This window comes from Ostrea edulis, chromosome 9, assembly GCF_947568905.1.
Source record: "Ostrea edulis chromosome 9, xbOstEdul1.1, whole genome shotgun sequence".
Lineage (NCBI taxonomy): Eukaryota > Metazoa > Mollusca > Bivalvia > Ostreida > Ostreidae > Ostrea > Ostrea edulis.
In genome coordinates, this window is record NC_079172.1 from 19,898,676 (window position 1) to 19,909,717 (window position 11,042).

Consider the following 11,042-nt stretch of genomic DNA (forward strand, 5'->3'; position numbering starts at 1 on the left):
CTAGTTCAGTTGTTATCAACAGAAAATGTCACACAATTATGTAAACTATAGGAAAATATGTATAAGGACAGAAACATACATAATGCTGAGGTTATTCTCCTTTATTATTTTACCATATTATATTTCATATTCATTATGTTACAAACTATATTTACTATCTCATAGACATCAACTATAATACATTGAATGAATTGTGTCCATTTACCTAACCTGCATTGTACTCACTCTATGCCCAACTTTTGTTAATATTTAAGTTTATTTTTCTATGTAAAAACGTTAAACCTATGAACTGTATGATTCTTGGTAATAAACAATACCAACACATGTCAGAGAGAGAGAGAGAGAGAGAGAGAGAGAGAGAGGGGGGGGGGGTCATTGATTGATTGGGGCACGAAATATGAGTAATGCATTCAATGAGTACTGGACGTGTCGTGAGTATGGAAATTAATGTCATCATGACATTTATGGTAAGTACTGTTCTACTGGAGTTGAAACTTACCTACGTCGAGATTTTTAAAAATAAAAATACTACGCTGATTCATAATCTGCACATTAACATAAAGCTATATTAAGCGGGTCCGGTGTTACTGATATGAATACGTTATGATGTGTGATTTACTAGCTTGAATATTTGATTGAATGTTTTGCTGTTTTCCGACACACGAGACAATTTTTCAGTTATTTGGTGGCGCCCAGTTTTTTTTGGTGGAAGAGAGAACCCAGATACAATGTACCTGGGAAGAGACCTCCGACCTTTCGAAAGTAAACTGGGAAACTTTCTCTCTTGACATTATATACGATGCTGACCATAAAGGTTGCCATCATTTCTAAGAAAGAATATGGAAATGTCCATTTACATATTATATTTCATTGTAGTATGATTAATCTATTGCCACTGAATTTAGATAGATACATGCATAGACTCTTTATTAGTTTGAAATAACATATTTGTGTAATTTAAAAATCTGTTTGCAAATTTTAGAAAAGACTGAGTTCAGTGGGTAAAACCTAGATTTAGATGTCTACTAATTTCTAGGAAGCATTGAGTTCTGAACTTTCAGTTTTCGTTCTGAGAAAATAGATAACAGTCAATCTGGCACAGCTAAATAAGTACGAGAACACAGCGAGGACAAACGAAACAGCTAAATAAGTACGAGAACACAGCGAGGACAAACGAAACGGTGAAAATGCAATGTTATCATCTATTTTTATGTAACATTTGAAATTCTTATTTTCACATTCTCTGAGGAGTTTTTGAAATGGTTTGGTATCTAAAGCCCCACACCAAAGAAACTTGTGTCCAAACCCTTTGTATGAGTATTTATACATACATGTAAGTTATATTCAAAACAAAGCGAAACATTTATCATCGACTGAAATTAGACGATAGGTAGATATAGGGGATGTCACACATATACAGAAACTGATATTGTTGTATATAAAAATCTCAGTTGACATTGAGTGCATTTTATGATCGAAAGACAAACTATTGTTTACTTTTTAATCACTTATGGAGTAAATCATCAGATATGTCGATTTTTTATTATTCTTACAGAGACTAGTACTTAAATTAAATAGAGAGAAATGAATCGAGCGTATATATTTTCCCTTTAATGTTGTACCAGATTCGCACGAATAGATAAAATAATCTGCGAGTGAATCGCCTGACCCCCTGTGTACGCTACCAATACCATCGTGTACTAATTTAATTTACTAACTTATGAGGATCTACTAAAACCTCAGATATACCCCACGAGGAAATACATGCTTATTCAGTCATATTTGAATAAAAGGTCCCATTAAATTCGAATTTCTTCTGTCCGTTTGTATACGTGCATGTGACAAATCCTGTGAGAAGTAGTATTTCAAAACATTGCTCAAAGGTTGATGTTCAAGAAGAATACTCTTTAAATTAAAGTACTATCTATACATAGAACAGAGTACTTGACTTTCATACCGTCTGCATAAGTAATATTTTACTACATTATATGTATACTTCTGTACAAGTCGTATTTCACTGTACTTGGCCAAATCCGTTTCTAGGTAAAAGTTCACTTCAGTGTCTCCGCCTTGTGAGTGCGCACGTGCGGGACATACAATTTGAAAACTTACCTTTTAAATAAAAACTGTTATAAATTACTTCTGTACAGAGTCCGTAGAAATATCAGATTCAAGCAAGCTGGTTGGTTTTGTTTGCTTTAATGTTTTAGCTATTTATTTTTTCTAAATATCAAAGTATTTTTATAGATGGATATTTTCTCTCAGCATTGGAATGGCGTGGAGACGCTGCTATAAATAACCACTGCTTGGTACTTTAACGATACGAATTCCGTTGGTGATGAAGACTGTTCTTAATTTTTATTTATCTATTTTGCTAAATGATTCCACTTTTAATAATACACGTCATTCTTTCATTTCAGACCAACACAAGTTTAAAGGGAGGCTTTAATTAGCAACAACCACGCTCGCTAGGTGGCGCGTCATGTTCTATTTTTATTTCTACAGGAAAAGTGGGACGAGGTTCCACCCTATTTTTTACGGGCTAGTATGAATAAACCTAGAGCCTACGAATGATGCGAAGTTGATCGTTCGGATCTAAAATAGCTATATTTAGCGTATTTCACGTGATTAGGCACATTCCAGAAAATCCCTTTGAGATTGAAGCGATTAAGCAGAGCGAGTATATGTAAACATTTACTTAACGGTGAAATACGCAACAAAGAGTGACATATTGATACATTTTATGCATGAACAAATTATACTGAGGTCAAACATGGACGATAATTGCCCGTGTTCATATAGTATTTGATTGATTTAGATATCCAGGGAAAGATAACTCCCATTATTAACGTACTCACAACGTACCGGTGGTATACATTAATACAATGTTTATACATTTCTGAATGGTGAGTGAATCTTTATTTTCATCAGAATCTTTTCCATCAGACTCACAGACCAGGTCCCCATACCCCTACCAGTGTCAAGCTGTGACTGATAACAGTGCGGTATTTAATTTGATATAGTCTAGAGGAAATTCGAAATATGGTAGTGACATTTCTTCCTCACTGAATTAGCTGGATTTTTAGCGTTTAAAGAAAAGTGGGGTATGGACTGGGGGGTTAAAAATGTTATTTGCCAAATTTTCAACAATATTAATTACAAGGTAAGGCAAAAGGGGTCATAAGCTACAGATGATGCAATTTTCTTAATTAGTGACTTACTTACAGATAAATCACGGACCTATATACTAGTTAGTATATAGGTCCCTGGATAAATAAAGTAACTTACAAATATTTTATTTATTTATTTAACTATCATTTCATTCCATTTTTTTTAATATCATGGTTTTTACTTGAAGAGTCATCGCAATAAAGTGACATTAATTATTAGTGTTACAAAAATATCTGATCATGCAGTTTTTAAATTTCTGAATTTTGAAAAAATAAAAATAAATAAATAATAGATTCTGATACCACTCAGCACCCTGACTGGCCAGATAATTCTGCTTCTGTCAATTCTGATGCAACTAGCTCAGCCCCCAGACTGGCCAGAGAGTCCACTGTTTCGGTAAATTCTGATAATGATGCAACTCAGCCCCCCCCCCCCCCCCCCCCCCGACAGCTCTACCAGAAGTTCTCGGAAAAGACTTGCTGATGTTTAATAAATCAGTTTTCCTATTAATTTTACTTTTGCTCCTGTTCATCAGTTCATTAGGCTATGGCCCAATCTGATTAAATTTAAGATCGTTGATCCGCTCCGTATTCCTCTTCCTTTCCTGTATCTGTGAAGTCCAGATACAACTAAGAATGTTCATGGAACAATTTAGTATTAATTGTTTTCCTTTTATGTTGTATGCCTTATTTCAAGAAATAACTTTCAGGTCAGTTTTTAATGTGAAATGGAACATTTTCAATTTTTGACAACCTGACGGTAGGGGTGTTTAAGACACTATACCTCATTTTCTGTAAGAAAGTGGAGTAAAAGGAATTCAGAATTGGATTCAGCATACTCAAAATTGGTAATTACACCTGCTTTTTATTGTTTTGGGTAATGGTGTTTCAAGAAATAAAGTTGGGTCACTTTTTGATGCGAAATGAAACATTTTCCGTTTTTAGCAACCTGACGGTAGGGGTGTTTAAGACACTATACCTCATTTTCTATAAGAAATTGGAGTATAAGAAATCCAGATTTGAAATCAGCATACTCAAAATTGGTAATTGCACCTGATTTTTATTGTTTTGGGTAATTTTTAAAAAATGGGTGGTGGTTGCTACTTTAATTGTAATTTTGTCACCAAAAATGGAATTCAATGAAAATTGCTCTACATTACATGTCTCGGTAATAACGCCAGTATTTAATTATTTTAAACACCTTTTAACCTCAAAGTAGGCACATGAATATGTAATTTTGGTGATTAAATAATTATTGACTTGCAAACCAATAGTACTTTGTATATATTTCTTTACACTAAAATCATGTATCTAACGTAGTTTCATTAGGTTTCTTTTGTTTTCGTACAAAATAAATGTTTTTGTTAGTCATCTGATATACATTCCTATGTCATCGAGATATATCCCTATCTCATTGTGAGATTTACCGCCGCGGTGGTCTAGAGGTTAGAGCGTTCGCCCCGCATGCGGAAGGTCTGAGTTCGAATCCCGGCCGCGACAGACGTAAGCCGTTAAAACATCGCCAAAAGCTCGACATCAGGTGTGAATGTCACGGGTCCTCGGAAATGACCTTAAAAACGGATGTCCCGTGTCACAGTAGGTGTGGCACGCTAAACTCACTCACTACTCAATAGCCGTAAGCGCCGAGCAGAGGCCTACATTTGAAGACCTTCACCGTTTCTTGGTGACGCATCCATATGAGTGAAAAATTCTCGATACATTAAATAAGATACACACAATCAGTCAGTCAATCATAAAAAGATTTCGAGAAAAAAAATGGTTGAAAAAATGGTTGTCATCACTTCCACAGCTAATGCTCCTTTAAAAGTTAACGTCTCTTGTCGAATGTTTCGACAGATATTTTTCGAGCTTACATTGTAAGAATACTGATATTCTTCCTGAAGCCTGGGATTCGTCTACATAATGACCTAAATTAGACATGATAACATTTAATGGTAATTAATATACGGTCGTTCAGTGAATACTCGCCATTTCTAATCGATTTTGACGAGGTTTTGCACTTAAGCTATAAATGAATATGACCATGCAGGTATCGTTTAATAAGTTCTAATAGCCGGTTTATTCCATCAAATTATAAACAAACACTGCCGTCGCTAGTTTCTTTCAACAAGGTCTTGCATTTTAGCTGCAAACAAAGATGACCCACCTGGCATCGTTTGTAGGCTCTAATAGCCGGATTTGATGTTTTAAATCATTTAATCATACAATTGAACAGTTAGATGACATTTTAACGTTTAACAAGATAATCCAACTACCTGAGAAGTATATTCAATTTGACTGACAATCTAACATGGTTACGTCAACAAACGAAATAAATTGAAGCTGTGAGATTTTGGGTCGCATGGAGCTTTTTATAAATGAAGATTTGAAGGTACATGTAAATGTATGTTTGGACACATGTATAGTGGGAAAATATGGAATTTTTCTATGTTAAAGTTTTGAGACTGCGATACAGAATACAATGACATAAGGCTTCGACCGTGCGCATTTTTTTCTGCGTCGTAAATCGAAGATTTTTAAAAGGGGTGAATCTGTAGCTCACTGGTCTGTCCAAATATTTTCCCAGAGAGCTAAATATCTGCAGCTAACAGCATGTGACACTGCTTACACATTTTAAATAATATATGTCAATTCTCTCTGTCCTAAAGAGACAATATGTTAATTTTATTAAATCTAAACATGAGATGTAAGTAGGTCAAACCATTTCAAGTACCATGGTGATGTATTCAACAGCATGCATGATAATGAATTATGCTGAGAAGAGTTAAAACCACTTCTTTCGATAAAAAATGTTAAAGATACTGTATCTGTTTTCTTTTTCAGTAGAAAATTTTATGCTTCAACATTTTTGGGTTTGCTTCAGAGTAGTTGCTATAGACCAGCGTAAGCATTATCCTATTGAACTAACCAATCGGCGTCTTTATCGGAATTTCGATAAGCCTCGTTTTGAGTTTGTGAAAATATGGAATAAAGCGTCCAGACGTTTGTAGGGAGTATACATGTACACAAACGTAGAAATGGTCCAGACTACTCTCCAAATTAGATCAGATATCCGTGTTCTCAGCTTTCGTCTCTTCTTCCATATCATAGCGCCTGTCTTGGCTCCCACAACACTTCACAGGAATTCCTTCAAAAGTTGGTGATATTGGGAAATACGAACAGCAGTTCAGTTTCTTGATATATTTTGTGAAGAATGGCCATTCATACTGCACATGTTTTAGTTCATGTGAGTCGTCTGAAGAATATGTGTTTTCTCGCCATTTGAGTAATCCCCTTTCTTCTGGTGTACCTGTACACATAATAAATGAAATAAAAGTTTAAACTATGAAAATGGAGACAAATTCGAATATTTGTCCTCACCCCCTTATTTCCGCCGGTCTTTTTGTGAGAGACATCAGTTCACTTTAAAATTCATTGAAAATTATCACAACTGTATAAATTCATGTCATATACAAAGCATTATGTAAAACTATCAACAAATTAAGGTTCACGAAGAGTGTAACAAACTATAGGCTCACAACTGTCGCGAAATGTCTGGTGTGGATACATTTGACAGTATAACCTTGACATTGACTGATTTCACTTACCGGGTACTGTATTGTCCAGTATAAAGCCCAATATCCCTCCAACAAACATTGCGGTCCCTAGCAGAACCTCAAGCACTTGGTCTAACTCATTGTTACCTGAATATTTACAATATAAGATTTGCATTTCCAATGTAATGATAAACATTAACATTTCCTCGTGAATGCGCAACCGTGTAAACAATGCGTGTATGAATCTTGATGAAAATAGTACTTTTATTCATAACGACTGAGAATTCTGACAGAAAGGAAAGTAGATTGTAAATATAAACTAAAGCACTTCATGCTGGCGTGAAGCGTCGTAGTTCATGAGTGGAGTGCAAACACTAATCGTGCTACCTGTAATAGTATTCCATCGAGATAAAGATACATGCATATCAAATATGTATTGACTATATAGACTCACAATCAGTAATGATTGCATTCTATCAATTTCAAAAAGTTTTGAAAATTTGAAACAACAACAAAAACATAGAAAAAATAGTTTTTACCGACAGAGTATTGACACCAATTTGTGTGTCAGTACATATGGTAATTTACCTGTATCGATTGCTCCAGGATTATTCTGTAACCATTGAGGCACCATCAGACCCAAAATGATGGATACGGCGACTATGGTGAGATTTCTTGTGGAGTTGAGGTCGGTGAATTGGAGAACAGATATCCCGACGGCCGCCACCATCCCGAAGACTACCGTTAAACTCCCGCCAATTATAGGATCCGGAATCAGAGTGAGAACGGCACCAAATTTACCGATGATGCCACATACCAACAGGATCAGCCCCGCCACTTGGAAAACTCGTCGACTGGCCACCTATATTGTCAGAGAGAGACAGATCGGTCGATTATCCTTACAATTCAGGATTAATTTCTATGGAATGTTCTTGTACAGGAAGTCGTTGTGGAGGTTTGCTATCTCCAACCAATGACCTTTATGAAGTGTAAGCCAGATCTGTGATTTTATTTTCAAACATTTGTAAAACTATATGTCCCCGAATCTCACGAGGGCATAAAAACTACTCAACAATTTCTCTTAGAATATTTATTTTTCCCGCAGTGATCATGACTTTGAGCAGGTAGCCTTTTAATTGATAACACGACCTCACACCATAACTACGGTATACGCAACCTATTGGGAGCGAACACGTAAAAGTAGGGGGATTTGATTAAACTTTATTCGTTTGTTTTACGTCCTGTCGAGAAGTTATCACTCATGTTGAGACGTCACCAGCTGTTAGTGTGAGACGTCACCGGCTGTTAGTGTGAGACGTCACCAGCTGTTAGTGTGAGACGTCACCAGATGTTAGTGTGAGACGTCAACAGATGTTAGTGTGAGACGTCACCAGATGTTAGTGTGAGACGTCACCAGTTGTTAGTGTGAGACGTCACCAGCTGTTAGTGTGAGATGTCACCAGATGTTAGTGTGAGACGTCACCAGATGTTAGTGTGAGACGTCACCAGCTGTTAGTGTGAGACGTCACTAGCTGTTAGTGTGAGACGTCACCAGATGTTAGTGTGAGACGTCACCAGATGTTAGTGAAGTTCCACGAGTTTAGCATTTGGGGCCGTAGCAGTGAGGCTTCTTTATCGTACCAATGCCTGTCGCGTCACGGGACCTCTGTTTTTAAGGTCATATCCGAAAGATCCGTGATTCTCACTTTTAAGGTTGTTTTTTTTTAAGTTAAAAAGGTTTCAAGGAAGAGAAGTAAGAAAGGACGAATGGAGAGAAAATAAAATATAAGGAACAGAGTGATGGGGGTTGGGATGTGAGGAGGGACGTGTTGACCTCCTGTACACCCGTCTCCATGAGTTAATGTACATGGCATGCTATGCTTCCTAGTTTTCATTTTCCTATCGATGACCTTGGGCTTATCTAATTGACCTTGGTCATGGTCAACGAACCGGAACACTGGTGTAATACGCAAGTTCCGAGTTACCCAAAAGTTATTTCCCTTTGTCGAACTCTTTCGCATTTTATGACGTATGGTGGGTACACAATGTATACATTATATCGTAGACTGGCATTGTACATAACGATTAATGTAATAAAAGCGTAACTTTTGTTTATATCAATCACTGGTATGCATATTCTGGCCATATCAAGCATAATTTGTTTGAATAAGATCATCAGATTGGCTATTGAATCATTATTCGTTTCCTCTTCTACATGAAAGATCGCAATTAACAATATTTGTTTGAGCCATTTTGTTATCAAATACTCATAAACTCACTAAAGTTTTCCCTGAGATAGGATGGTCTCAGAAACTCTGGATATCATCTTTTAAGAAATAATACAACGATAGTAATTAGCAAATGTACCCACTGTCATCATATTTTACGTCATTATTTTCAGAAGAGTTCGGCAAAGGGAAATAACTCTTGGGGAACTCGAAACTTCCGTATTGACTTGGGTTAGTATCTAAAAGTATCTTTGTTCTCTCCCCCTTCTTTGGAACACAGGAAATATACAAGGATTTTGAATCATTACCTTTGTAATTCCAATTGCCCCAATGTTTCCAGAATATGATGTGGTAGCATGCCCTGCGCCAACCATCCCTGAGATGATGCTAGCGAAACCCTCTGTAGCGATCCCTCTGTTGAGTGCGTGAATAGGTGGCGGTTGAGCGCCGGACAATCTGGCGCAAGCAAAATAATCCCCAATGGACTCGATGATAGACGAAAGGGTGGCAGCCAGCATACCAATATACCCAGCGGCCGAGAAAGTTGGCATCCCAAACTGAACTGCATGGAAAGGTGGGTTTTTTTAAACTCGTAGATTTGCAACATTTTTTGCTGATGAAAGGCGAAAATAACGAACAGTTATCAAAATTTAAAACATAAAAATAATTGTAGAGGTCTGAAATCTGTTTACAGCGTCAAAATGTGTGATACTTAGACCACCTATAAATACTGTCTCTACTTTTGCAATCAATGTAATGTATACATTCACTTTAATCATCATATTACACAATGCAGAATTTCTTGTGCATGCATAGATGGTAAAATGAAATACAATTATGATACTTGCATGGATATGGAAAATAGAACCAGGGCATGGAGTCTAGAACGTCGAGTCTAGCATCGGATCTCGCGTAGTAATTCACTGAGGTGACGTTATTGGGAAACACGTCAGTTACCGTTAACACGTGACACAGAATCCAGCTGACAATAATGCTAATCAGAACCTATTAAAACATTGCAAAACGTAAATTCACTCACAAGCAATTATCTTTAAAGGGATAGATGCATTTTAACCAATTCTGTTAAACTCAAAACGTACAGGCATTAATTGAAATAATGGATATTTTGTCACGTGACATTTCTCTTTCCTGGAATAAGCCGGAAGCGGGATATGGAAACCACCGAAATACAGACTGCAGGCCACCATGACAACCAGAGTCCTGTCAAAACAACATGAATGTTCTGATTTTACACATTTTCCTATTGTTGAGAGTTGAATGATTTAAGAACGGATTCATCTCGACCTTTTTTATATTAACCACAGACAACATTATATCGCTTGGATTAAAGAGCAAAGGTATTATAGACAATGGGTACCAAAGTTAGTTGATGTATAAACAATAAACCAATAGGGGCTGTAAGTTCGCAAACGAGATGACGCGAGATTTGAGTATTTCCGGTGACAAACAAACCTTTACGGTTTGCATGAAATCATACAAGTTGGAAATATCCTGCAGTTTTTATCGTTGTTTTGGACGATGGAAAGAATTGGACGTTATGGGGAAAGTTTTGCAGGTCAGTATAAATGCATTCTAATACCGGTAGTAAACTTGATTTCCATTAGATGCAATGTAAATATAAATATCTTGGTTTTGTTTGTTACCACATCTAGGGCCTTCATACCGATCATCAGTCTTTAGTTACATATACGCTCAAGTAAATATAAATAGATTTACATGTATTTATTTACAATCCACAAATCAAAATGTATACAGTTATACGTCACATGCAGTCACGCTTGAAATTGTATAAATGAAATGTTTATAGGGGAAGGGAGCATGATTTTACGATCTATAGAGAGAATTTTTACAAAAAACATTCCTAGACACAGCAGCTGTAGCACTACTAAATAGTACTCTTTCCATGACATATACAACAAAACTTCATCACTGATTTCTTATCGGCGTCGTGCGTGCGTGACCTTGATTAGCTGCAATAATATATCCCTCTCCTTTAAAAAAAAAAAAAGGGGGGGGGTCAGATTAATAAACTCGGAGAGGGCTACATTATTGCAGCTAAACCTTGA

General features: G+C 36.4%; 1 protein-coding gene and 1 long non-coding RNA gene across 2 annotated transcripts in view; one reads left to right on the forward strand and one right to left on the reverse strand.

Annotated features, from left to right (window-relative positions):
- Positions 1-5,816: 5,816 nt before the first annotated feature.
- The window catches only part of LOC125659356 (solute carrier family 23 member 2-like), a 14,985-nt gene continuing 9,759 nt past the window's right edge, over positions 5,817-11,042 (reverse strand). The window contains exons 4-9 of the mRNA XM_056148793.1: positions 10,056-10,176; positions 9,804-9,960; positions 9,264-9,517; positions 7,316-7,589; positions 6,779-6,874; positions 5,817-6,480 (exon numbers count right to left, since the gene is read on the reverse strand). Of these exons, the coding sequence (XP_056004768.1) occupies positions 6,236-6,480; positions 6,779-6,874; positions 7,316-7,589; positions 9,264-9,517; positions 9,804-9,960; positions 10,056-10,176 (1,147 nt within the window). The 3' untranslated portion in view covers positions 5,817-6,235. The remainder of the gene's footprint in view (positions 6,481-6,778; positions 6,875-7,315; positions 7,590-9,263; positions 9,518-9,803; positions 9,961-10,055; positions 10,177-11,042) is intronic.
- Positions 10,377-11,042, forward strand: part of LOC125659364 (uncharacterized) — a 1,412-nt gene continuing 746 nt past the window's right edge. Inside the window, exon 1 of the long non-coding RNA XR_007364041.2 lies at positions 10,377-10,531. This is a non-coding gene — a long non-coding RNA (uncharacterized LOC125659364). The remainder of the gene's footprint in view (positions 10,532-11,042) is intronic.